Source organism: Sorex fumeus, unplaced genomic scaffold (assembly GCF_029834395.1).
Source record: "Sorex fumeus unplaced genomic scaffold, SorFum_2.1 ptg000022l, whole genome shotgun sequence".
Taxonomy (NCBI): Eukaryota; Metazoa; Chordata; class Mammalia; order Eulipotyphla; family Soricidae; genus Sorex; species Sorex fumeus.
Window position 1 is genome coordinate 36555 of NW_026606079.1, and position 26981 is coordinate 63535.

General features: G+C 60.7%; 1 protein-coding gene across 1 annotated transcript; it reads left to right on the forward strand.

The window, feature by feature from the left end:
• LOC130023119 (cholesterol 24-hydroxylase) lies at window positions 1-26831 on the forward strand. Its single transcript, XM_056113688.1, has 15 exons — window positions 1-272; window positions 5430-5510; window positions 5950-6031; window positions 12967-13040; window positions 13388-13474; window positions 17211-17349; window positions 17652-17762; window positions 18674-18824; window positions 18913-18975; window positions 20550-20622; window positions 23185-23269; window positions 24204-24314; window positions 26124-26212; window positions 26503-26569; window positions 26638-26831. The coding sequence occupies exons 1-15, from the start codon at window positions 151-153 to the stop codon at window positions 26812-26814; spliced, it is 1512 nt and encodes a 503-aa protein (XP_055969663.1). The 5' UTR covers window positions 1-150; the 3' UTR covers window positions 26815-26831.
• Window positions 26832-26981: the final 150 nt, after the last annotated feature.

Below are 26981 nucleotides of genomic sequence, written 5' to 3' on the forward strand. Positions count from 1 at the left end.
GGCGGGGGCGGGGCCGAGCGCGTGGGGGCGGAGCTGGGTCGCGCCGGGCCTGGGGCCGAGGCGGCGCGCGGCGCTGACAGCTGAGTCGGCTGGCGGCTTCCCGCCCCCTCGGTGCCCGGCCCCGACCCCGGCCTGCTGGGCCTCGGAGCCATGAGCCCCGGGCTGCTGCTGCTCCTCGGCAGCGCCGTGCTGGTCGCCTTCGGCCTCTGCTGCACCTTCGTGCACCGCGCTCGCAGCCGCTACGAGCACATCCCCGGGCCGCCGCGGCCCAGGTGAGCGGGGGGTGGGGGCGGGGGCCGGGCTGGGGCGCCGGGAGGGGGGCGCCTGGGGAGCCGCGTCCGGGCCGGGGGTCCGGCCTCGCCCGCCGCGGGGGGCCGCCCGGAGCGCGCGGCCGGGAGAGGGGCGCTAACTATTCTTAGTAACAAATTACTCACAGCCGCCGCCGCAGCTGCTCGGCGCCCACCGCGCTCCGCGGGGCCCGCACAGACGTGACGGCAGCGCCGAGCCCGGTAGGTAGGCGCGACTGGTACCCCATCGTTCAGACGAGGAGACTGAGGCACGCAGGAGGCAAAGTCACCCGCCCAAGGTCACGCGGCTGCAAAGCCCAGCTCCCGAGCCGGGGCAGCGGGCGCTCAGTGGGCGCTGGGAACTTCGGGACCCGGCCGGGGTCGCGCACCTGCCTCGGGCCGCGCGGTCCTTGGCTCCGCCCCCTCCAGCCCTCCCGACCCGGTCCGCCCCCCAGCGCGCCTTCCCAGCCCGCCCGCCCCACCGTCGGCCCCGCCCCCAGCAGCGCACTCCCCCCACCCCCACCCCCACCCCCAGTTACCTTTCTCAACCTCCACCACACATGCCGGCTCTGCTCCACGGGCTTCCCGGCCCTGCAGAAGGAGCCCGGGTGCAAAGGAAGTCCCCTGGGTGGCCAGCGAGGCCCCTCCCGAGCTCTCAGAAGCCTTTTGGTGCTGGTTTCTCCCTTCTCTGTCTTTCTGCCCCCCACCCCAACCCCCGCCGATTCGCGCCTCCGGGACCTTGCAGTTCCCCACCTACCCCCAAACTCCTCAGGGGGCTGTCCCCCCCCCCCGAAAATCCCCTTCTTTCACCTGTTGACTGTTCACCTGTTGATGTCTGCCCCCCTCCCCTTTAGGATGTGAGCACTCCCACCCCCCTACCCCCGCCCCGGAGGGCAGGGATGCTGTGTGTTCCCTCGTGTACCCCCAGCACCTGGCGCGTTGCTCAGTTGCTCAATAAATGTATTGAACGAATGAATAAACGATGGCATTAGACACGCTTCTTAAAAACCTCCGGATGTGAACATTCTGGAAGGCACCCCCCTCCGTCACCTCCCGCGCTAGCCAGACGTCTGGGTGTTAGGTGCCCGAACCCCTGTTTAGCAGAGCTCTATGGCCACCACATCCCCCCCTTCCAGTTCTGCATCCTCACCCGCGGGGTCTTCCGGACCCCATGACCCCTTCAGCCTGCAGTTCCCCCTCTTTGCTAGGGGATTCATTTCCCCCTTTCCAGACCCGGCTGAAGTGCTGACTCTGAGGGCGCCCTGCTTCTGCCCGCCTGTATTTGTTCCTGGGGCTCCAGGATGGTCATTGCATAATACCGTGCGGGGCGGCTTGTGAAGTGTCTGTCTCCCCCCGTAGGCCTGTGTGTCTCATTCTCTGCTCTGCCTTCCACATCTGGCGCCTGGAGCGTCGCTGCTCCATAAACACCGATTTAAGGCTGGCGGGTGGCGGTCGCCCACCTCTTCTGTGAGCACACGCACTGACTGCCCTTTCAAGTTTTTGAATCAGCCTAGAACGGGCTGGGTTCTGCATCGCTGTGCACCGATGTGCTCAGTTACTCTCTTCCCGGCGAGGCTGAAACTCTGCCGCCCTGCAGAGAAGGCTTGAAAGGCAACGTTTAAATGCCAAGCCCTCCTTCCCACATCTTTTCTTTCTAAGTGCATTCTTTTTAAAAAATATAAAATTATGCTCATGCAATTTGCCCTGCAGTTCTGTACAACTTAGCATTTGTCAGTCTGGGGACAGATGTGAGCGGTCGTCACCATGAGTTCTAGAACTTTTCGTCCTTCCCCACATGAAGTTTCGGTCCCTCCCACCCCTCGCTGCCTGGGCTGCCAGGGTCCACTCTCTTCTCCCTCCCAGCAGTGGGCTCATGACCAGCAGCCGTTCTGTGTCATCCCTGGAGGAAGGTGTGCCTGCATCTCCTTTCTTGTCTCTGCCCCAGCGCGGAGAGCACAGACTCTGCATGCAACCTTTGGCAGCGGGGCAGGGGCAGGGGCGGAAGGAAGTGGACTCACATCCGAATTGGGCTTAGGCAGCTAAGGAGGGGACCTGGACCCAGCATGTGAGAAGAGAAAGGGTTCAGGCTGGCTTGGGGGCTCCCTGTGAAAGCCTCACTAAATGATCCTTCAGAAGCCCCTTCTACCCACTTAAAGCCTGGATCCCACCCCCAGCCTTGATTGGCAGCCTGTTGGGCTCCCCAGGAATCTTTGCACTGTGTCAGATTTGGGAGTTGCCAATTTACAGGCGAGGACCTCTTGGCCCTGCTAGAGGCAGCTGCCTGCCCTCCTCCTCCTCATCCTCTTCCTCCTCCTCCTCTTCCTCCTTCTCCTCCTCCTCCTCCTCCTCCTCCTCCTCCTCCTCCTCTTCCTCCTCCTCCTCCTCCTCCTCGCTCTGTAGCAAGTGCCAGAACAGCTCCCCAAGAAGCCCCTCCACGAGCCACAAAGATCCATCCAAGTCACAGTGGTAGACTGAGGCCACCTCAGAGGCAGCCAGCCAGCTGTGTGCAGCTTCTTGATTTCTGGGCCTGGCCCTGAGCTCCCACAGCGACCCCCACTCTCCTGGAGGTGGGGGTGGGGGTGATTGCGGCTGCAGGCTGCAGGCCTTTGGTCCTGCACTTTGGTCCTTGCAGTGGGTAGGTGCTTCCGGGCTGCTCCTGGCCCCTGGCTGGGCAGCGGGAGGGCATGGGGTGGCTTCCAGGAGCCTGGGGTCCTTCTGGGGGGCACATCCAGCAGACTCCCCATGAGGCACAGCCATGGACCTGGTGACCCTGCCCGCAGTGCCGTCTGCTGCAGACTTGGGGCCAGGCTTCTCAGAAACCTGGGCCCCCCACGTGTCAGTGCTATTGAAAACAGGGGAGGAGGATTTGCACCCTCCTTTCTCCTGACAGCTCTGCAGTACCCCATCTCCCATCAGGGCCTGCCCAGGGGGCTTTTGTCTGACCCCCCACATCCTGCCCAGCCCCTGTTTCTGTCACTGGACCTGCCGGTTCTGACATCGGCTTTCCCGCCTCCTCAGCGCCCCCTGCAGGAACAAGAAGGAACTGCTTTGCGTTCCCTCTTGTCTGGTCTGGGACCCCCACGCCCCTCTGTGTGGAGGGGGGCCCGAGGGATAGTTCTGGGGCCTCCAGCTCTTCCCTCCTGGCCCGGGGAGGTCCAAGGGTCCAGAGCCCAAACCCAAAGCTTCCTCCGGATGCGCAGGTTTGGGGACTAGCGGTGGGCGCTAGATTCCTCCGGAAGGTGGAGCTGAGTAAGTTCAAGGGCAGCCCCCAGGGGTGGGCTCAGCATGGGGGCCGCCTCGCCTCCCCTCCCCCCCAGCCCTTCTTCCTGCCCCAACTTCTCCCCTTCCCTGCCGCCCCCTCCCCACCTGCCCCCACCTCCGCTGTAGTCTCAATCCTTCCAGCCAGGGAAGGAGGGGTGGGGGGGGAGGGGACTCCAGCCAGCCCCCCAGCTGCCCCGCCCCCCCAGCCAGCCCCCCTTGGCCCACATTCTCCGCTCTCCGTCTCTCCGCCTCACTCCCATTTTTATATAAGATGCGATAAAAAAAGCCCGTCTCTTCCCTCGATGCTGCCCCCTCTCCCTGCGCCCCCACACGCACACCCCCAGCCACCTGCCTGCCGCCGGGGCCCCTGGTCCCTCCCTCCTGTTCCTTCTCGGGCCCCCTACTTCCCCCACTGCCTGCTGTGCCCAGCCCCACCGCCCACCCAGGTCCACACTCGGTGCCCATCCGCTCAACCCTGCAGCAGCCGGCTGAGCCACACCCCTGCCTTTCTTGTCTGGCTCTCTTTGGGGGTCCCCGCTCCCCCACCCCGCATCACCTGCCGGTTCTCCTGCCTGCTGGTCCTTGATGTCCCGGTGCCTCGGGCCTGGGGCTTCTCTGAGGACACTCGCTGCCGGTGGCTGGCCCTTTCTCCGCCCCTTTCTGCTGAGAGGGGTCTATCTAGGATGTCCCTCTTGGGTCCTGTGTCCACCCTGGACTCTGAGTGCTTCCTCCCTCCCGTCACTGGGGGCCAGAACCGTCCTACCAGGACACAGTTCCCTCTGTCCTCAGCTGCCCAAAGCTGATGCCAAGTCAGGCAAACAAGTGGCCACAGCTTGGAGGGGAGAACGGGAACAAGAAAGCCGATGGCCCAGTTACTTCTGGGGGAACTGAGGCACAGCCCCTTACAGGTCTCAGGAGCTGGGGGAAGGGCTGACTAGGGGTGTGGGATCATGTCCCTGGGGTCTCGGGCTTGGAGGGGTCTGTGTAGACAGGGACAGGGGGTAGGGTGTGGGCAGCCATAGGGCCTGCAGCCCCCAGTAAAGGCCCCACTGTGTCCTCACACCTTCCAAACCCTGAGCTCTCCTGCCCTGCCCCCCCCCCCACTCACCCTCCCTTCCTCTTCCCAGGCAGCCATCCCTGCTGAGACCCCGGCTTTATGCCTGTACCCCACCTGCTTGGGATTATTCTCTGCCAGGCAGCAGAGCGAAGTGACCCCAAACCATGTGAGGTAATACTGGCTGCTCCATTCACAGCCCTCCAGGGACACCCCCCGCCCCCACATCTCTGAGGCCAAAGCCAAGATTGAGCCAACAGCCCACAAGGTCCAGATGATACACCCCAGACCTTAAGGACCCCCTCTGGGAGCACATCCTGCCGCCGCCTTCACTTTCTGGTTTTTCCTTGACCATACGGACCATACTTCTACCCCAGGACCTTTGCACTGGCCTTCCCATTATTCTGTCCCACACGGCTACATGCCCCCCTCTCAGAGGCAGCTCTGACTGCCTGAGGCCTGACTGGTCCCCCACACTCCCCAGCTTCCTCCCTTATTGCCTTTAGCTTGCTTGCTTACTTCGAATTTATATTCAGGACCTAGAACCCCCTAGGGCCATATGTCACAGCCTGGTCGCCTGCGTGGGTAGAATGTGCCGGGTGGACAGGAGGGCATAGGGACCCTGCCCCTGCCCTGATGCGGGGGTGAGGTTGGGGGAACCCTCGGCTCTGGCATCAGAACCCTGGCCGGCAGTCCTGCCTCTGTATCGGCTGGGCCCCAAGCTCAGCCCTGAGCCCAGGGACCCGAGCAGAGACGAGGGGTCCCCCCGGGCCCCAGGGGCCGTGCGAGGAAGAGGCTCCAGCTGTCTCGTGCCCCGTCTGTCCCAGCTTCCTCCTAGGTCACCTGCCCTGCTTCTGGAAGAAGGACGAGGCGTGCGGTCGCGTGCTTCAAGATGTCTTCTTGGACTGGTGCGTGTCCCTTGTCCTTGGTGCCCAGGCCCCTCGGGTCAGCCTGCCATACCCACCACAGCCCCTCCCAGGTCCAGTTTCTTCCCTGAGAGGGGTCAGAGGCCAACTCTGCCCAGCCCCCAGCAGCCCTCTGCTTCCTCTGTCAGCGGGCTGCAGGGCTGAGAGGGCCCATCCTCTCTGTGTGTGTGTGTGTGTATGTGTGTGTGTGTGTTGGGGGTGGGGTGGGACATTCCAGGATATGAGCTGTGTTCCTGGCACAGCCTCTCCGGGCAAAGGAGGAACTTAGCGTCCCCATTTCCTGGGTAGGGAAACTGAGGCCCATGGGGATGGGACTCCGCTGTGAGCTTCAGTGACCCCAGCTGGGAGCCCCTCCTCAGGGTAGCGAGTTCCGGTCTCTGCTCTGCTGTGACGGCCTCCTCCGGGCCCCTTTGACTCCTAGGGCTAAGAAGTACGGCCCAGTCGTGCGGGTCAACGTGTTCCACAAAACCTCGGTCATCGTCACAAGCCCGGAGTCTGTCAAGGTAGGTGGCGCCCCGGAAGCGGAAGCATGGCCCCTCCTGTCTCAGACTCTGGGCTGGGAGCATCCTTCCAACCCGCCTCGTTTGGTGGGTTCCGCCCTGTAGGGGTGTGGCACCAGCGGGCACGAGCGGGGACTTTGCTGTCCATCCCACTAGCCTCCTGAGTTGGGTTTGCCTGCGTACTCACAGTTAGAGAAGGCCTCAGTTTCTCCATCCGTGAAGTGGGGTGACAGGGCCTTTGGTTTAACACGGAGCATCCAAAGATACTTGTACATACATCTTTGTATGTGTGTTTCCTGTTTTGATTTTTGAGCCACACCCGACAGTGCTCGGGGCTTTCTCTAACTCTGCACCCAGGGACCACTCCTCGTGGGGTGCCCAGAGGAGAGATAGGTACTGGGGATCAAAGCCCCCTGCAAGGCCAGCGCCTTCTCAGCTGTCTGCACTCCAGCCCTGCCTGGACGCCACAGTGTCCAGCCCTTCCTATGGAGGCAGCAGTGAGCGCCTCTTGTTTACCTGAGGGTCCACCCAGCCGTGCCCAGGGCCGCCTCCTGGCTCCGTGCTCCGAAATTGCTCTCAGTGCCCAGAGAACGCTGAGGAGCCAGTGATTGCTCTAGGGTGTCCTGCACGCAATACCTCTCTCTGGCCAGTGACCCCGTTTCATCCTTCCAGGGAAAGGGACTCCCACCCCCCAGCCAAGCCCAGTTCTTTTCTTTTCTTTCTTTCTTTTTTTTTTTCTTTTTGGGTCACACCCAGCAATGCACAGGGGTTAATCCTGGCCCTGCACTCTCCTGGCGGTGCACAGGGGTTCATATGGGATAGTGGGAATCGAACCTGGGTCGGCTGCGCAGAAGGCAAACGCCCTATCCGCCGTGCTACGGCTCCATTCCCCTGCCCAGTGATTATTTTCATGCAGTTCCAGAATCCAATCCAGGGCCCCCCATTTGCAAGGCTTTCCTGCTGATGGTCGGGGGTGCCACCCCACCCCGATCCCCGCCCCTCAGTCCCCATTTCAGACACGTGGCGGTGCCCTGTACCGGCCCCTGGCCTGCGGTGACTGGCCGGCCACTTGGGAGCGGGCAGGGGCTGGACTCAAATCTGGGCTCTGCCAACCCACCACCGGCCGTGGGACCTCGCCCAAGTCACCTCAGCCCCGCCGGGGACCCAGTTAGCTCCTCCGCAAAAATGGGGGCGCTGCTGTCTGCGTCGCCCCCAGAGCGGCTGGTTGTAAGAACAGAGCGGAAGCAAGAGGCAGCCATCTGGCCAGCCCCCGCCGGGCCGCGCGTTCAATCGAGCGTTCAATGAACGGTTCTTCCCCCACGGGCTGCAGACTGCGGGGGCGTCGCGCTGCCAGGCGGTGCGTTAAAGGAGGATCAACACAGCGGCGGCCACGCCACGGCAGGGGCGGGCCGGGCAGCCAGCGCGCAGACAGGCGTTAAAAATACTCTTTCGCCGAGGAAAACGCATTCCCAATGCGGACACCGTTGTCAGAGCACCGCTGCCCGGAGCTGCAAAGGGACCTGCTTGAAGCTCAGCTAGAAGAAATGTTGATGAAATTGGGGATTGGGGAGGAGGGAGACGGTTTGGGGCCACACCCGCGGCGCTCGGGGCTCCCTCCCGGTGCTCAGGAATCTCTCCTAGAGGGACTCAGGGGGTGATCTGCGGGCTGCCGGGCATTGAACCCGCATCAGCCATGTACAAGGCAAAAATGCCTTAGCCCTGTCGTCCCTCCAGCCCTGAAAGGTCTTGCTAATACGGTGAATGACAGAAAGTAACACCCACGTTTGCCTTGTATGAGGCCAACCCGGGTTGGATCCCGGGCATCCCATGTGGTCTCCCCACCCCCAGCACCACCACAAGTGATTCCTGTGTGCAGAGTCAGGAGGAAGCCCTTAGCACTGCCAGGTGTGACCTAAAAAGCCAAAAAAGAAAGAAAGATAAAGAAAGTAACACCCACGTGCTCAGACTAATCTTGCTTTCCTGCGCAGTTCGCTCAGCGATGCGAGATTCTCTGGGTACAATTTGCACATCTCTTAGGTGCTTGTTTCTTAAGTTCTTATGTGTCATTCTTGCTACTGTTGTGAGGTTTCTGCCCCACCCCCCACCCCCGGTGCTGGGGTGGCAGGTGTGTGGTGCCGGGGATCCAACCCAGGGTCTCACACATGCCGGTCACACCACTGCCTCTTCTGTTTCTGATTGTATTCTTTTCTTTTTGTTGTTGTTTTGTTTGGGGGCCACACCTGGCAATGCTCAGGGCTGACTCCTGGCTCTGCACTCAGGAATCACTCCTGGTGGTGCTCGGGGGACCACATAGGGTGCCGGGGGCAGAATCTGGGTCGGCCACGTGCAAGGCGAGTGCCCTCCCCGCTGTGCTATTACTCCAGCCCTTAGATTTTTCTTTTCCTTTAATGCATTTCTCTGGTTCTGGTAGCAGGTTAATAAGCTTCGTAAGATGAATTGGGACAATAATTCCTCTCACCTGTTTTCTGAAAGCTTCCACAGGAATGGTGGTTTTTGCTTGCTTCAGCGTTTATAGAATCCACCAGCAAAATCAGCAGGGCCCGGAGTTGTCTCTGAAGGAAGTGTTTTGTTGCTGATGTCATCTTTTTATTTTTTTTTATTATTTATTTTTTTGCTTTTTTTGGGTCACACCTGGTGATGCACAGGGGTTACTCCTGGCTGTTCACTCAGGAATTACTCTTGGCGGTGCTTGGGAGACCATATGGGATGCTGGGAATCGAACCCGGGTCAGCCGCGTGCAAGGCAAACGCCCTACCCACTGTGCTATCGTTCCAGCCCCTTATGTCATCTTTTTATTTTTATTTTTTTTGGTTTTTTGGATCACACCTGGCGATGCACAGGGGTTACTCCTGGCGGTGCTCAGAGGACTATATGGGATGCTGGGAATCGAACCCGGGTCGGCTGTGTGCAAGGCAAACGCCCTACCCACTGTGCTATCACTCCAGCCCCTTATGTCATTTTTTTAAATCATGTATTCTATTTCTCCTAAAGGCGTTCACATTTGTGGATGGTAGTTTAGGTGACATGGCTGTGGGCTGTCAGTTAGATGACTCCGCTGTGCCTTCGCCGCCATCAGGGCCACCACCCTCTCGTCCTGTCACTTCTCTCTGCCTCTTCCCACCCACTTGGGGATCTTATCTTTGGGTCCAAGGCTGCAGATTGATGGTCAGCCCTTGGGATGGGTGCTCTGTAGATGATCATCAATTTTTTTTTGTTTTGTTTTTTTTTTGGTCACACCCGGTGATGCTCAGGGGTTACTCCTGGCTTTGCACTTAGGAATCACTCCTGGCGGTGCTCAGGGGACCATATGGGCTGCTGGGAATCGAACCCGGGTCGGCCACGTGCAAGGCAAACGCCCTACCCGCTGTGCTATCACTTCAGTCTCATCGATTTGCTCGAGCAGGCCCAGTAACGTCTCCATTGGAGACTTTGTTGTTACTGTGTTTGGCATATCGAATACATCACGGGTAGCTTGTCAGGCTCTGCTGGTCGGGCAAGATACTCTCGGTAGCTTGCCGGGCTCTCCGAGAGGGGCAGAGGAATCGAACTCGGGTCGGCCGTGTTGGCTGCGTGCAAGGCAGACGCCCTACCCACTGTGCTATCGCTCCAGCCTCAATCATCAATTTTTAAGTGTTTTTGTTTTATTGACTGACAGTGAAATACCCAAGGCAGACTGGTACTAGAATACTATATATCTTAAGATTACTCAGAAAATGGGCTGGAGCGATAGCACAGTGGGTAGGGCGTTTGTCTTGCACGCTGCCGATCTGAGTTCGATTCCTCTGGGAGATCCTGGCAAGCTACAGAGAGTAACTCGCCAACACGGCAAAGCCTGGCAAGCTCCCCGTGGCATATATTCGATATGTCAAAAACAGTAACAACAAGTTCTCACAATTTGTTGTGAGAGGTTACTGGTGCCCGCTGGAGCAAACCGATGACAGTGAGATACACAGTTACAAAGTTGTTCATGATTGTGTTTCAGTCATACAATGTTCCCACACGTCCCTTCACCCTTCACCTATGCACTTTTCCCACCAAGTGTCCCCAGTTTCCTCCCACCCCAGTCCTCCAGCCTGTCTCTCTGTTTCTCTCCTCTCTCTCTCTCCCTCCCTCCTTCTCTCCTTTTGGGCAATGCAGGTACTGAGAGGTTATCATCTGTATCCCCTTTTCTCCTTTCAGCATCAGTTCTTGTCCAGAGTGGTCATTTCCAACTATCACGGTCACGGTGGTCCCTTCTCTGTTCTAACTGTCCTCCCCCACCCTTGTGACAAGCTTTCTACCATGGACCAGTCCTCCTGGCCCTTGTTTCTACTGCCCTTGGGTATTAGTCTCATATTTTACTATGGATTTTTGTTGTTGTTGGTTGTTTTAAGATTGAATCACCATGAGACACACAGTTACAATATAAGATACACAGTTACAGCAGAAGATACAGTTACAGCATAAGATACATAGCTACATAGTTGTTCATGATCATACAATGTTTCAACATCAGTCACCTCATCATTTTTGCAACCAGTGTCCCCAGTTCCCCACCCTCCCCACCGCCTGCTTCAATGGCAGACTCTCTCTCTCTCTCCCTCCCTCCCTCCCTCCCTGCCTCCCTCCCTCTCTCCCTGCCTCCCTCCCTCCCTCCGTCCCCTCTTTTTCTGTCTTTCTCCTTTTTTTTTCCCTTTTTGGGTCACTCCTGGCGATGCTCAGGGGTTACTCCTGGCTCTGCACTCAGGAGTTACTCCTGGCGGTGCTCAGGGGACCATATGGGATGCTGGGATTGGAACCCGGATAGGCCGCGTGCAAGGCAAATGCCCTACCCGCTGTGCTATCACTCCAGCCCCTCTCTTTCTCCTTTTAGGCGCTGTGGTTTGCAGTGTATTGTGCCAAGTGCCATGAACGTGTGTGTGTGTGGGGGGGGTGCCTCTCTGTGAATCAGGGATTTTGTACTCTGGGGTTGAATGATGAGAAGTGGACTGTCTGAGTCCTATGGAGTCTCTATTTTGAACTTTCTTTGCCTGATTTTGGTTCTGGTTTGAGAGGGGGTCATACCTAGCTGTATTCTGAACTTAGTCCTGGCCCTGTTTTGAGGAGCACTGTGCCCTGAGCTGCTCCTAGGCCATATGGGGGTCTGGGGAGCAAACCCAGACCTGCCACAAGCAAGCAAGTGCCTCCCCCTCCCTGTGTTCCCAGCCCCTCTCGTTGGTTCTTGTATAAGATTTCATAGTTTTCCAAAACTCAGATGAGCCCCCTCCAGCAGAGAATGAGGGTCCCTCCACTCCATTCCAGCCAACACTGGTGGTTTCTTATTCTTTCCTTCAGTTTCTACTGAGGCACCATAATTCACAATAGTGTTAATAACAGTGTTTCGGGCACAGAGTGCCCCAACTCCAGTGCCCCTGTGCCAGCGTTCCCCTCACCAATACACCCAGATTCCGACCCATCCTCTGTCCTGCCTTTTAGGCAGACTCCGTTTTAAAAATATAATTAGGCGCCGGAGAGATAGTATAGTGGGGAGGGCGTTTGCCTTGCATGCAGCCAATCTGGGTTCGATTCCCAGCATCCCATATGGTCCCCTGAGCACTGCCAGGAGTAATTCCTGAGTGCAAATCCAGGAGTAACCCCTGTGCATCACCGGGTGTAACCCCCCAAAACTATGTATATGTAATCAGGGGCCGGAGCAATAGTATAGCAGGGAGGGCGTTTGCCTTGCATGCGGCTGGCCCGGGTTCGATCCCCAGTACTCTCTACAATTCCCCTGAGCATTGCTGGGTGTGGACCAAAAAACTAAACCCAAACAAAAGTGATCATGATAGTGCAGGTGTCCTGCATGTCAGAGCTGGACTCACTCCTGACTCTGTACTCAGGAATCCCTCCTGGTGCGCTCAGGGGACCCTGTGGTACAGATAGCGACCTAGGCCATGTGCAGAGAGGGCGCCCACTCTATTAATTCTGTTCCCACTTTGAAACCCTGGCTATGGGTGCAGTTGTCATGGTCGGGGAGGGCCAAGAGGGTGGTTCCCCGGTGACTTGCTTGTTGCAGTTTAGGAAACACACTCAATGAGGTGGGACTGTGATGGGTGCTGGGTGCTGTGATGGATGGGGTGGTGGGTGCTGTGCTGGGTGATGGGTGCTGTGATGAGTGATAGGTGTTATGATGGGGTGCTGGGTGCTGTGATGGATGTTGGATGCTATGATGAGTGATAGGTTCTGTGATGAGTGATGAGTGCTGTGATGGGGTGATGGGTGTTGGGTGCTATGACGGGGTATTGTGTGCTGTGATGGGTGTTGCATGCTGTGATGGGTGTTGTGTGCTGTAATGGGTGCTGGGTGCTGTGATGGGTGCTGGGTGCTGTAATGGGTGCTGGGTGTCGTGATGGGGTTCTGGCTGCTGTGAGGGGATGATGGGGCAATGGGCGTTCGGTGCTATGATAGGTAATAGGTGCTATGATGGGAAGCTGGGTGCTATGATGGGGTGCTAGGTGCTGTGATGGGTTGCTGGGTGCTATGATGGGGTTATGGGTGCTGTGCTGAGTGCTGGGTGCTGTGATGATTGATGGGTGCTGTGATGGGTACTGGGTACTGTGATGGTGTGCTGGGTGCTGTGATGGGGTGATGCCGAGGACCAAGGGCTTCCCTCCTCAAGGCTGCTCCTCTACACTGAGCCACACCCCAGCCCCCGTGGGGTCTGCTCTGCCTCTCCCAGGGTGCCCAGTACATCCAGATCATGGAGCCCACAGCATGCCTGCACCCGTCTCAGCACTTTTGCAGAAAAGAATTCCACATCTCTCTGTGCCCTGCTTCCCTGCTGGTGACATCCGAGAGATGAGTTGCCCCAGGAGCTGGGCTCTGCGGCATGGAGGGCTAAGGGTGGCACACAGCCGGCCCAGGTGTGGACACTCATGCCAGTGTTTTGGGGTGTTTAGAAGTTCCTGATGTCGACCAAGTACAACAAGGACTCCAAGATGTACCACGCCATCCAGACGGTATTCGGGGAGAGGTAAGGGCAGGGGTGGGGCCACAGTACCTGTGGCCAGGCAGGGGTGAGGGCCCAAGGGTTGCAGAAAGGCCTGGCCAGCAGGACAGCCCCTGCCATGAGGGGAGTCATCTCTCTTGTCCCTGTTCCGCCGGCTGGCAGGTTTGTATCTGCAGTGTAACTTGTGGTCACCCCAGATCCCTTCCACTGATTCTATTTTACTGTGGCAAGAACCACAGGATGCCCCCACTCATCCCCTTCCCCTGGTGAGCCAGTGCCACCATCCCCCACGGTTCAGTTCCTGAATATTCTTGTCCCCCAAAGTCTGCCCCTCTTCTGCCCATGTGTCACACCCTGCTTGTTGCCTGCAGACTCTTCGGCCAAGGCCTGGTGTCCGAGTGTGACTACGAACGGTGGCACAAGCAGCGCAGAGTCATGGACCTGGCTTTCAGTCGCAGGTCAGTGACGCGGGGTGAGGGGGCTGCCCCGGGTCGGCCCCCTGTGCCGCTCTCCCTGTGTACACAGTGTCCTGGCACTGGTGTTGGTGAGACTCAGTGGCCACCCGCACAGTCATCCTTAGATCCCATCCACCCTCCCGGCGCAGCCAGCATCACAGCCCCCAGGAGCTTCCTGCTCTAGGCCTCAGAGCAGGTGGCGCCCAGGTGGTCATGTGACTTTGTGCCCTGACCACTGAGCTCCACAGCCTCCTGGTTCTCCTCTCAGCCCTGGGGCACCTGCTGTGCCTGACTGAGTGGGGACCACGCGGGCATGTGCTCCAGGCATGGTGGCCACGATCTACCTCCTTCCGGTGTGCCCCAAGGAGGGAAGATGGGAACAAGATGGAACATTCTAGAAAGGGCTCCTTTCTTGAGGGGGCAGGGCACAGGGCTTCCCCCTGGCTCTGCACTCAGAGATCACTCCTGGAGGGGCTCAGGGCACCAACTGGGGTGACGGGGATTGGACCCATGCTGGCTGCGTGAAAGGCGAGTGCCCTGCCCGCTGTTCTAGGAAGGGCATCTTTCACTGTGATTTTCTTTCAAATTCACTGAAAACGCCAGCGTCTTCTAAAGGCCCCTGTGGACCCTCTGCCCACACTCACCGCTTGCTTATTCTTTAGGCCCCAGTGCTTTTAGCCACATTTCTTTTGGGGGTGTCTTCAGAAATAGATTTATCATTATCTCCCTGTGTGTATGTGCCTCGTTTCATTGTATTTTGAGGGGTTTGGGCCACACCCAGGGGTGCTCAGGGATCACGCTTGGCGAGCTCAGAGGACCTTACAGGGTACCAGGGATCGAACCTGGGTCAGCCACCTATAAGGCAAACACCCTCCCTGCTGCGCTATTGCTCTGGCCCTTGAACTTGTATATATCGAGAGAGAGAGAGAGAGAGAGAAGGAGAGAGATAGAAAGAGAGGGAGAGAGAGGTACAGAGAGGGACAGAGAGGGACAGAGAGGGAGAAAGGGGGTAGAGAGAAAGGGAGAGGGAGAGGAAAGGATAGAGGGAAAGAGAGATAAAGGGAGTGGGAGAGAGGGAGAGGAAGAGGAAGAGGGAGGGAGATAGAAGGAGAGAGAGGGTATTAGAAGGCATCCAAGGCATTGACCCTCCCTGTGCTCCCTGAGAGCAAGGACAGTCTCCTAGAAGCACAGTCACCTGGTGGGGCTGTCCCGGTGACCCAGCACCGAGCCTGGATTCTCTGTTCGCTGTGGTCACAGCCGCCGCCTGACCCGTGTCGTGGCCTCGCTGCCCGCCTCCTTCCCACGGCTCCGTCCCCTCAGGGTGCTCTGATGCTGGAGCTTCTGCCGCGGTGTCTGCTCCCCAGCTGTGCTCCCGTTATGGGGCGTGTGTGCATGCGTGCGCATGAGTGTGCGCGGAGCCGTGCGTGTGTATGTGTGCATGCATGTGCATGGGGCCGTGCGTGTGTGTGCATGCGTGTGCAGGCGTCTGTGTCCGGGGCGACGTGGCCCGCTCAGCCATCTCAGGGACGGGCGGCTCCATTTGTCCCTTGGCCGGGTGCTGTCCGTGTCGCTGGTCCAGCTGGGCTGTGCCAGGCCTCCCCGCTGAGGTTCCTGCCTAGAATGTGGACCAGGACGGGGCTCAGGGCCACGGAGCAGGCGTCGGGGTCCACTTGCGGCCCCACCACAGAGAAATCAAAGAACACAGTCGCAGCCTTGGCATTTGAAGTCAGGGAGCGTGAGGCGGGCAGGCGGGAGGGAGGCTTGCCCAGGCCATAGACCCTTGCACCCCTCCGGCTCCCAGTTCCCACCTCCAGCCCCCAGCTCCCCACCACTCTGGCCCCCAGTTCTGCCCCTCTGGCCCCCAGCTCCACCCCTCCAGCCCCAGCCCCGCCCCTCCGGTCCCAGTCCCTCCCCTCCTGCCCCCAATTCTGTCCCTCTGGCCTCCCCAGTTCCACCCCTCCAGCCCCAGCCCCAGCTCCGTCCCTCCGACCTCAGCCCCGCCCCTCCGGCCCCAGCCCCGCCCTTCTGGCCCCCAGTTCTGCCCCTCCAGCTCCGCCCCTCCGGCCTCAGCCCCACCCCTCCGGCCCCCAGTTTTGTCCCTCTGGCCCCCAGCCCCGCCCCTCAGGCCCCAGCCCCGCCCCTCCGGCCACCACTTCTGTCCCTCTGGCCTCCCTAGTTCCGCCCCTCCATCCCCAGCCCCGCTTCTCCAGCCCTAGCTCCGCCCCGCCTACCTCCGCCCCGCCCCTCCTGCCCAGCCCCGCCCTTCTGGCCCCCAGTTCCGCCCCTCCGGCCCCCGGTTCTGTCCCGCCGGTTCTGTCCCTCTGGCTCCCAGTTCTGCCCCTCCAGCCCCGCCCCTCAGGCCCCAGCCCCGCCCCTCCGGCCCCCAGTTTTGTCCCTCTGGCCCACAGCCCCGCCCCTCTGGCCACCAGTTTTGTCCCTCCGGCCCCAGCCCCGCCCCTCCGGCCCCCACTTCTGTCCCTCTGGCCTTCCCAGTTCCGCCCCTCCATCCCCAGCCCCGCTTCTCCAGCCCTAGCTCCGTCCCGCCTACCTCCGCCCCAACCCCTCCGGCCCCGCCCCGCCCTTCTGGCCCCCAGTTCCGCCCCTCCAGCCCCGCCCCTCCGGCCCCAGCCCCGCCCCTCCGGCCCCCGGTTCTGTCCCGCCGGTTCTGTCCCTCTGGCTCCCAGTTCTGCCCCTCCAGCCCCGCCCCTCCGGCCCCCGGTTCTGTCCCTCTGGTTCTGTCCCTCTGGCTCCCAGTTCTGCCCCTCCAGCCCCGCCCCTCAGGCCCCAGCCCCGCCCCTCAGGCCCCAGCCCCGCCCCTCCGGCCCCCGGTTCTGTCCCTCTGGTTCTGTCCTCTGGCTCCCAGTTCCGCCCCTCCAGCCCCAGCCTCGCCTCTCCGGCCCCAGCCCCGCCCCTCCGACCCCAGTCCCGCCCTTCTGGCCCCCCAGTTCCGCCCCTCTGCCCCCAGCCCCGCCCCTCCGGCCCCAGCTCCCCCCTCGGAGCAAGCTGCAGTGCGTGGCAGGGTCAAGTGTAGCGACTTCAGGACACGCAGCCAGGCAGTGCCCTGAGCCCAGGACGCCCACAGTGATGCACCTGTGGATAGGGGGATGCCTCCCACCTGCGCCTTGCGCTCAGCCTCCTCCTGGCCTCCCTGACTCCGACTCTTCTCCCCTCCACGCCCACTGCCCCAGAGAGCTCCTGGCCCGCAGCCCCTCCCGCGCAGAGGCGCCCAGTCTGGGGGGTCCCCAGCTCCCTCCCGTTCCTCCTTCCTTTTAAGCCTGACCCCAACTGTCTGTCCAACAGAAAGCCTGACCCTCGTATTGGGGCTCCTGACAGGAAAGGTATCTCTGTGAGGTGATCTGTCCCGAGTAAATGAAAACACGAACACATCTCGCTCTCACTGGACCCCTGTTGCAGCACTTGGGGGACACTCGGGATCACCGTCCTGCGCTTTCTCTGCCCCTGGCTGTGAGGTCCAGGGCGGGCTGCTCCTGGGGCTCTGGGCTGGGCTCACCTCCATGGGGGTGGCTGGACAGGGCTGGGCTGGAGGAGCCCCAGGCCCTGCCCTTCCCACACCCACCCATCCCTAGAGGGGAGACTGGGGGACTCAGAGCAGCCAGAACCCCCAGGATCCCATTCTGAGCGGCCAACCCAGAGCTGAGTCTGAGTCGCCAGCGCCTGGCTGGGAGGGCGCCACCCCCGGCCTCCACCTGAGGCTACTCAGGCCAGCGCTGCCCCCCAGCTCCCTGGTCAGCCTGATGGAGACGTTCAATGAGAAGGCCGAGCAGCTGGTGGAGATCCTGGAGGCCAAAGCGGATGGGCAGACCCCGGTGTCCATGCAGGACATGCTGACCTGCACTGCCATGGACATCCTGGCCAAGGTGAGCGGTGTGGGCAGGGTGTGGGCAGCGCTGGCCTCTCTGTCCCCCTGTCCTCGCTCCCCAGGGCCAGCAGCTCCACAGCCCGGGGCCAGAGTGGACAGTGGGGGCTGGGAGCCAGGCAGCGGGGCAGCCCCCCATGGACACCAGCGTGTCGGGTCACTGGGCACGGTCGGGACTCTGAGGTCTCCAGGACGCCCACGGGGGTGGTGCCCGCGGGTTGTAGGAAAGAGAAGGCGACGTGACGTGGGGGCCGTGGGCTCCGTCCTGCCCCCGCTGGCCTCCCGTGTCCTCTCTGTGAGCAGGCCGCCTTCGGCATGGAGACCAGCATGCTGCTGGGCGCACAGAAGCCTCTGTCCCACAAGGTCAAGGTCATCCTTGAGGGTATCTCCGCCTCCCGCAACACCCTGGCCAAGGTACATGGGCGCATGGAGAGCTCACTGCGTCCAGCGCTGTCCCTGGCCCTTCCCCCTCCCTTAGGGGAGACTCTGAGCCGGGGGGCTTCCCGCCGCCCATCCATCGTGGACACAGACCCCGGAGCCAGGGATCACGGAGGCTGCATAGACCAGGTGTCCCCCATGCCTTGGCCCTCCTGGGCTCTGGTCTCTGGCACGTTGCCTCATTGTCCTAAGAAGGCTGCTCCAGCTCCGGCTCTCACTTCTTTCTTCCAGTCGTGAAGAAGGGAGTGGAGGAAAGGGCACTGAATTTGTTACCGCTGCCCTAGGACCCCCTCGATGTCACCCCCCTTTGTTAGCACTTGATCTCACTGCCCTTTCCTCTTGGCTGTGGGGGTCCTCCTCACTGAGCACCGCCAGAACCAAAATATAAAAAGTTCTATTCTTTTCTGGAAAGCTGGTGGGTTGGCAGAAGCCGTCACCTGGGCCCTGCCTGCCCTTTTGATCCAGTTCTCCCTGGCTACTTCATCTTTTCTAGAACATTCTCACTTCTTCCTGCCTCCCTGCAGGCTGGGGCCTCTGTGCATCTTTTTTTTTCTTTTTGGGTAACACCCGGCGTTGCACAGGGGCTACTCCTGGCTCTACACTCAGGAATGACTCCTGGCGGTGCTCAGGGGACCATATGGGATGCTGGGAATAGAACCCGGGTCGGCCGCATGCAAGGCAAATACCCTACCCGCTGTGCTATCACTCCAGCCCGCCTCTGTGCATTTTCAGCATCTTCTCAGAGCTGCCACCTCCCCCCTGGAGCTGGGGGTGGGCACAGAGCTGCCCCCTGCCCCCTAGGGCTGGAGTCCGGGTACCAGATGCCCCCTGCCCCCTGGAGCTGGGGCCGGGCACCAGGGATGCCCCTGAAGCTCATCTCTGTGCAGTTCCTGCCAGGCCACTGGAGGCAGCTTCGCGAGACGCGGGAGAGCGTGCGGTTCCTGCGCCAGGTGGGCAAGGACTGGGTGCAGCGCCGCAGGGACGCCCTGCAGCGGGGCGAGGACGTCCCGGCCGACATCCTCACGCAGCTCCTCAAAGGTGGGGACCCCGGGGGTGGGGGCGCGGCGCCCACGCCAGGCCCAGCCCGGGTGCCTGTGCACGGAGCGAGCCCCGCCTTGTCTTTCAGCGGAAGAGGGGGCGCAGGACGACGAGGTTCTCCTGGACAACTTCGTCACCTTCTTCATCGCTGGTTGGTAGTCTGAGGGGGCTTGTGTGATATCTGGGGACTTGGGGCTCAGCCCCCCAACACACATTTGAGCAGAGCACTGGGGCGCACCCACGCCCTCTCCACTTGGTGCTCTCTGGACGGCCCTGCTGGGGATGGTGGAGCCGCCCGAGGTGGGGTGGGGGGCTCGGGAGATCCTGGCCGTGTGGTCCCCATCACTTGGGGTTTGGGGGGGTTGCACAGTGGTTGCTAAATGACCTCATTATTCACCAGCTCTGTTGGGTTTGCTTTGGTCTGGCAGCTACTCCTGGCAGTGAGGGGGTTACTCCTGGCTCTCTGCTCAGGGGGGTCACTCCTGCTGGTGTCCGGGGGACAGGCCGTGTGGGGGCAGGCCCGGGGTCCCCCGCGTGTGAGCCTGCATTCTGCAGCGCTGGCCATCTCTCCCCATTTGCTCCGGCCTGGGGTCTGGGCCTCGCTGAGGGTTTCTGGGGGCGGGACTCTTCAGTGGGGTTTGTGACTCTTTTTTTTTAATTAATTAATTAATTTATTTATTTTGCTTTTTGGGTCACACCTGGCGATGCACAGGGGTTCCTCCTGGCTCTGCACTCAGTAGTTACTCCTGGCAGTGCTCAGGGGACCATATGGGATGCTGGGAATTGAACCCGGGTCGGCCGTGTGCAAGGCAAACGCCCTACCTGCTATGCTATCCCTCCAGCCCCGGGGTTTGTGACTCCTGTCGCTGCCGTCCTTTGGGGTTAATGGGCACTTCCTCCTCCTCAGGACGTTCCCTTTAATCTGGCTCGGGTGTCTCATTGTCCAGTGTGGAAAGAAGCCACTGTCTGCCCTTTGTCCACGGAGCTTAGGGCAGGCAGGAGGGCACCCTGGCTCGCAGGACGGCCTCAGTGTCTGGCCCAGGAAATTCCTCACACTTCCTGACCCCAGGGGTGCCTCCCCCTGCAGGCAGTCCTCTATGATTGCTCAGGATCCCCCCAACCCATGACTTCTCTCTGGGGCGGTTCCGTGTGGTCCAGTCCCCTGTGAGCGAGGCTCTGTGCCCAGGCTCGCCTGGGCATCCCCGAGAGTGACCGAAGGAGCGAGTGAAGCAACTGAGGCAGGGCACACAGTCTCAGGCCCCGCACAGGAAGTTCGTGTGGAGTGCAGTGCTCATGGCGGGGCACCCGGGGGTGGCCCTTGTGGCCGGGAATGCCATTTACTCCCGGGGCCTGGGTGGGATCAATCTGCCCACAAGAGTGTAGCCTCGATCTCTGCACCCCAACACCTCGGGATCCCAGGGGTGCAGGCTCCCCAGGCCCTTCCCAGTGGGGCTGAGCCACCCTCCTCCATGCTGCGGGCCGCGGGTCATGCCCTAGACCCCCGCTGTCCACTGCGGACCAGATCAGCGGCCCAGCGTGGTGGGCCTGGTCACCGGGGGTGTCTGTCACACGCTGGGAGAGCCTGCCCACACTTCCCTCCTGAGCCAGGGGGCATGAACAGTGCCCAGAGGGGCTGCCCTGAGCCCACCTGGGATGGGGGCCAGTAGGAGCAGAGCTTGGGGGGCGGTCGCAGCTGCCCCCACCTACCAGGCCTTCTCCCCGCAGGTCACGAGACCTCAGCCAACCACCTGGCGTTCACGGTGCTGGAGCTGTCCCGCCAGCCCGAGATCATGGCCAGGTATGGGGGTGTGTGGGTGAGGGGGTCTCTCTGGCCACTGGGGCTCTCCCTGCCTCAGCCCCTCTCCTGGGAGGGCTCTCCCTGCTTCTCTGCTGGAGGACTCCCACCCCCGCTCCCCCTCCTCCCTGCTCCTCCCTCTCTGTCTCCCTCCCCCTTCCCTTCTCCCAGGACCTCGCAGTGGCTGCTGCCCAGTCCAGCACATTCATCTGTCCCCTGCCCGTTATCCCTCCAGCTCCTCCCCAAAGCCCTTCCTTAGTGGACCCCGAGTCAGGGGCCTTCCTTTCTGAGGGTAGGGGCACACCTGATGATGCTCAGGGCTGACTCCTGGTTCTGTGCTCAGAGATCACTCCTGGCGGGGCTCAGGGCACTGTGTAGGATGCCAGGGACGAAGCCTGAGTCCGCTGCACGCGGGGCCAACACCCCACCCGCATGCAGGGCCGACACCCCACCCACATGCGGGGCAGATACCCTACCCGCTGTATTATCTCTCTGGCCCTTTTCTGTTTTCTGAAGAATTTTGTATTGGGGAGTCAGAGAGATGTATAGGGTTAAGGCACTTGCCATGTCCATGACAAACCCGGGTTCAATCCCTGGCACCACATACAGCCCCCCCAAACCCCCCCAAGAATGATTCCTTAGACAGGATGTGACCCTCAAACCCAAATAATAATAATCACTTGATCACTTGATACCCCGTTACTCATCGATTTACTCGAGCGGGTGCCAGTAACGTCTCCATTCATCCCTGTTGCGTGCTAGCATAGCCCAATGGCATCTGCTCGTTCTAGGAACACACAGAGCCTCATACCGATTATTCAGGGTCTTGATGAAGAAGTCTGACCATCTCGTAGGTGGGCGTCCACGCGATCTTTTGACGTCCCGTGGAATCCAGTCAGTAATGGCTCTAGTCCAGCGGTCGTCTCTAAACCTCATTACTTGTCCAGCCCATCTGATTTTTGATGCCTTGGCAAATGAGACAGCGTCCCTGATTCTTGAGCGTTGGCGGAGATCGGAACTCCGGATTCTACTTCTCATTTGAGTGAAGCGTGATACTCCAAGCATAGCTCTTTCGATTCCTCTTTGAGAGACCCAAATAACGTTCTCATCCTGTTTTCGTAGGGCCCAGGTCTCTGAGGCATATGTTAATGCAGGAAGAACAGTGGAATTAAAATAAAATTTTATTTTATTCTATTAAAACCAAATCATATTTATTACAGTATCCAAATACTAATTATAGAAAAGTTAAAAATACAGAAATAGAAATTAGTGATAATATTTACAGTGTTTGAACATTCATAGGCACAGTTAAACCTTTTTTTCCTGATATATTATTGCTTTAACGGGCTGGAGCAATAGCACAGTGGTAGGGCGTTTGCCTTGTGCATGGGCGGCCTGGCTGAGCTGGCTTCGATTCCTCCGCCCCTCTTGGAGAGCCCTGCAAACTACTGAGAGTATCTCACCTGCACGGCAAAGCCTGGCAATCTCCCCATGATGTATTAGATATGCCAAAACACAGGAAAAACAAGTCTCACAATGGAGACGTTACTGGGCCCGCTCGAGCAAATTGATGAACAACGGGAGGACAGGACAGGATACATTTTGGGTCACACCTGGCAGTGTTCAGGGCTTACTCCTAGCTCTACTCTCAGGAGTTACTCCTGGCGGTGCTGAGGGACCATATGGGATGCCAGGAATAGAACATGGGTCAACCGCGTGCAAGGCAAACACTATCCACTGTAATAATTTTTTTCATTTGTTGTTTTCAAGGGCTGGAATGATAGCAAGGCAGTTAGGGCGTTTGCCTTGCACGCGGCCCACCCGGTTGGCCCAGGTTCGATTCCTCCGCCCCTCTTGGAGAGCCCAGCAAGCTACCGAGAGTATCCCACCCGCATGGCAAAGCCTGGAAAGCTCTCCGTGACGTATTCAATATACCAAACATAGTAACAACAAGTCTCACAATGGAGACATTACTGGTGCCCGCTCGAGCAAATTGATGAGCAACAGGAGGACAGTACAGTGCAGTGCTGTTTTCAATACTTGGCAGTGCTCCGGGCTGCTCCTGGCCCAGTGCTCAGGGGCCACTCCTGGCGGTTCCCTAGGGTGCCCAGGTAGAAGGTGGGCTCTCCTGCACGCAGATGGGTGCACAGTCTTCTGAGCCCCTCGGCCTGCTCTAAAGACAGATGGACACCCTGTGTGGCTGGATGTGCCATGGTCTCTGCCACCAAGAAGCAGAGCGCCCGCTTCCCACATGGCGAGGCCCCGCCCCCGTGGGAGCCCCGTGCACCCCCACAGCACCCATTCTCATGGCCCCGCGGGCCTCCTGGGACCCCCAGCACTTGGTCTCTGTCTTCTGTCCGTGTGGCCTGTGGGCTGCGTGACCAGGCTCTGCATGCTGCATGTGCTGGGTTCTGCAGGTGAGTGCCAGAGCGACAGTCCAAGGCGCCCCGTGTGGAGGGGCGAGGATGGGGTGACAGGCCACCCAGTGCATCTTCCCAGTGCCCCCCAGACCAATGTGGGGGGGGTCTGTCCTCGGAGGACAGACGGGCTTCATCCGATCCACAGGCTGCAGGCTGAGGTGGATGAGGTCATCGGCTCCAAGAGGCACCTGGACTATGAGGACCTGGGGCGACTCCAGTACCTGTCCCAGGTATGGGGGACCTGGGGTGATTCTAGTACCTGTCCCAGGTATGGGGGCCTGGGGCAACTCCAATACCTGTCCCAGGTATAGGGGGTCCTGGGGCGACTCCAGTACCTGTCCCAGGTATGAGGGGTCCTGGGGATACTCCAGTACCTCTCCCAGGTATGGGGGCCTGGGGCAACTCCAATACCTGTCCCAAGTATAGGGGGTCCTGGGGCGACTCCAGTACCTGTTCCAGGTATGAGGGCCTGGGGATACTCCAGTACCTGTCCCAGGTATGGGGGACCTGGGATGATTCCAGTGCCTGTCCCAGGTATGGAGGGGTCCTGGGCAGACTTAAGTACCTGTCCCAGGTATGAGGGCCTGGGGATACTCCAGTACCTGTCAGGTATGGGGGGTCCTGGGGCGAGTCCGGTATCTGTCCCAGGTAGAGGGGGCCTAGGGAGATTCAGCAGCATTGCTGCTGGCTTGGGGTGACACAGCACCAGAGTCTTTGGGGCCCCCCCTCAGTGTGGGCTCGTGTTCAGGCTTCCTGACCCTGTGTGTGAACCCGGAGTCATCCTGACACCTCCGAACCTTTCACCCCTGCAGGCATCCTCAGGGGGAGATAAACCGCCCCCCTCACCCTCACCCTGCCAGGCTGCCCAGCTGTGATACTGACTTGGGGGCGGGAGGCACCCACACTGTAGGGGCACCCGGTTACCCCATCCCACCTGGGTGGGTTCAGGCCTGGGGTGACCGTCTCCCATCCCCGGTTCCAGGAGTGCAGACCCCCAGCTCAGAGATGGTGTCGCAATGTTTGGTGCTGAGGGAGGCCCTATCTAGCCCCTTCTTCCCAGCCTCAGTTTCCCTTTCTGTCAAGAGGAATGGAGGTGTCCTCCCCCGGGGACCCTGTCAGGAGGGTGCCCCCTGAGCCCCCTTCTCTGCACCATGGCCTGGGCAGGTGCTTAAGGAGTCCCTGCGGCTGTACCCGCCGGCGTGGGGCACCTTCCGCCTTCTGGAGGAGGAGACGCTGATCGACGGGGTGCGGGTCCCCAGCAACACCCCGCTGCTGGTACGTGCTGCCGCCCCCGAGGGGCCCTGCTGACTGCTCTGGTCTGGGGCTGACGCTTCCTCTGAGGTCCCACCAATGTGGGACACAGCAGGTCAGATGCGCCCCAGGGCAGAGCCCCGATGGCTGGACAAGTTCTGTGCTGTTTGCTCAGAACACACCCCCCATGGCCTCTGCAGCCCCCGCACCCCAGAACGGCCACGACCTACCCAGCAGTGAGCGCCCCGCCCTGGACAGGGTGACGCTTTAGGACAGTGTGGACAGAGCCACCGCCCAGGCGCTAGAATGACCACAGGGTAGCAGTAGCACTTGAGGGCCCTTGTGGACTTGAAGCAGGTAGATTTCCGGGGCGGGGGCGGGGGGGACACTGTGTCATATTTTTTTCTTTTTTTTTCTTTTTGGGTCACACCCAGCATTGCATAGTGGTTACTCCCGGCTCATGCACTCAGGAGTCACTCCTGGAGGTGCTCAGGGGACCATATGGGATGCTGGGAATCGAACCCGGGTCAGCTGAATGCAAGGCAAACACCCTACACGCTGTGCTATTGCTCCAGCCCCACTGTGTCATTTAAATTTTATTTATTTATTTATTTATTTATTTTGCTTTTTGGGTCACACCCGGGATGCACAGGGGTTCCTCCTGGCTCTGCACTCAGGAATTACTTCTGGCGGTGCTCAGGGAACCATATGAGATGCTGGGAATCGAACCCCGGGTCAGCTGCATGCAAGGCAAATACCCTACCCACTGTGCTATCACTCCAGCACCCCCATTGTGTCATTTTTAAAGGGGGGCATTTGGCCCAGTGAGTGTGGGCATCTCTGCTCCAGATTCTCTTTCCAAACGCTCTGTGGGGTGCTTTGCCCGTGGCTTAGCTGCCAGTGTCCTATGGGGGTGCAGCTTGGGTTGGGGGGGGTCTGCCACTTACCCGACCCTCGCTGCTAGGCTTCCTGCCCTGTCCCCATGCCACTGACCACTGCCTCACTGTTTCCTGAGTCCCACTCAGGTGCCCGCTGGCAGAGAAAGAAGAGTCGGTGCCCCCATCCCGCCCTCCTCAGGGCCCTTGGGTGCTCGACCCCCCCCCCCCAGCCAGGTCCGGGGAGCCCCCCTCTTGCTCTGCTCTTGCATTAGTGCTCCCCTAACAGGAGCGACTTAAATCAGTCGAAGTGAGCCCAGAGTTGTTGGGGGGGGAGGACTCCCCAAAGATCACTTGCTCCAAGAGAAGTCCCAGGAGGGTTCCTCTGGGCTGCAAAGGGCATTTAAAGGGCCAGTCAGGGGAGAATAACCCCCACCCCCAGGCCCGCTGGTGCGTGCCCTGCCTGCTGCCCGCATGCACAAAGGACCAGAGGGCGGGCACACCCATGCGTGTGGTGTGCTGGGCTGGTGGGCATGGGGTCGTGGTAAGGACTCAAGTGGCGGAGCACCGGCCTGCCGTGCATGGGCGACTCTCCTCTCGGCACTGCCTGCCGGACTGAGCACTGTGGGGGCGGCCCCAGGAGCACTCCCGGAGATCAGTGCGCATGCGTGCACATGCACGCAGCTGTGCTGGCAGTGCAGGGAAGGTGGGTTCGAATCCCGGCCCGGCAACTCCAGACAAGTTATGCCTCAGCCTGCGCCTCTGTTTCCCCCTCTGTATCCCCGGGGTCTCCCCTTCCTTCCTCTTCGGCTCTGGGGGCCCCGGGACCCCACCCTGGGTGAGAAGGGAGGGTGGGGTGGAGGGGGGTACCCGGCGGGAATAACGGGCCCCCTGCTCTGAATCACCCACGGGGTGCGCCCGTGCGGGGCCGGAGGCAAGCAGCGCGTTCGGCCGACAGTTCAGCACCTACGTGATGGGGCGCATGGACACCTACTTTGAGGACCCGCTGACCTTCAACCCCGATCGCTTCAGCCCCAAAGCCCCTAAGTAAGTGTCCTGCCCAGCCGGGTGGCGGGTGGGGGTGGGGGGACGGAGGGCTCTAGACTCCACTTACAGGGACCCCCTGAGCCCACACAGCCTTCCAGGTCACCAGGAAGCAGCTGGGACCCCCCCACTCGCCTCCCTTTCCCCGGGAAGGAAAACTTAGCTCAGAGAGGTCAGGGAACTGGCCCGCGGTCACACAGCTCAGGCGGCCTGGAGGCCAGGCTGGGTTGTCCAGGGCGTCCCGGGGAGGCGGCGCGCGTGCCCACCGCCCGCCGTCCGTGCCGTCCCCGCAGGCCGCGTTTCACCTACTTCCCCTTCTCGCTGGGCCATCGGTCCTGCATCGGGCAGCAGTTCGCGCAGGTAAGAGCCGGGCGGCCAGCCGGGAGGCGGCGGCCGCGCCCGCGCCCACGCGCCGTGTCCCCGCGCAGATGGAGGTCAAGGTGATCATGGCCAAGCTGCTGCAGCGGCTGGAGTTCCGCCTGGTGCCCGGGCAGCGCTACGGGCTGCAGGAACAGGCCACGCTGAAGCCGCTGGACCCGGTGCTCTGCACGCTGCAGCCCCGCGCCTGGCGGCCCGCGCCCCCGCCCCCGCCCCCGCCCTGCTGAGGGGCGCGCGCCCGCTCCACCCCGCAGCCGTCCATCCGCGCTGACGCCACCACCGCTCCCCCCGGACTGGGACCCCGGCTCGCCCCCACCGGCCCCCAGACCCGCCGCGCCCCTCCCACCCCACCCCGCTCTTTGCACAGCCCCCGGCCCCCTCCCAAGACTGCCTA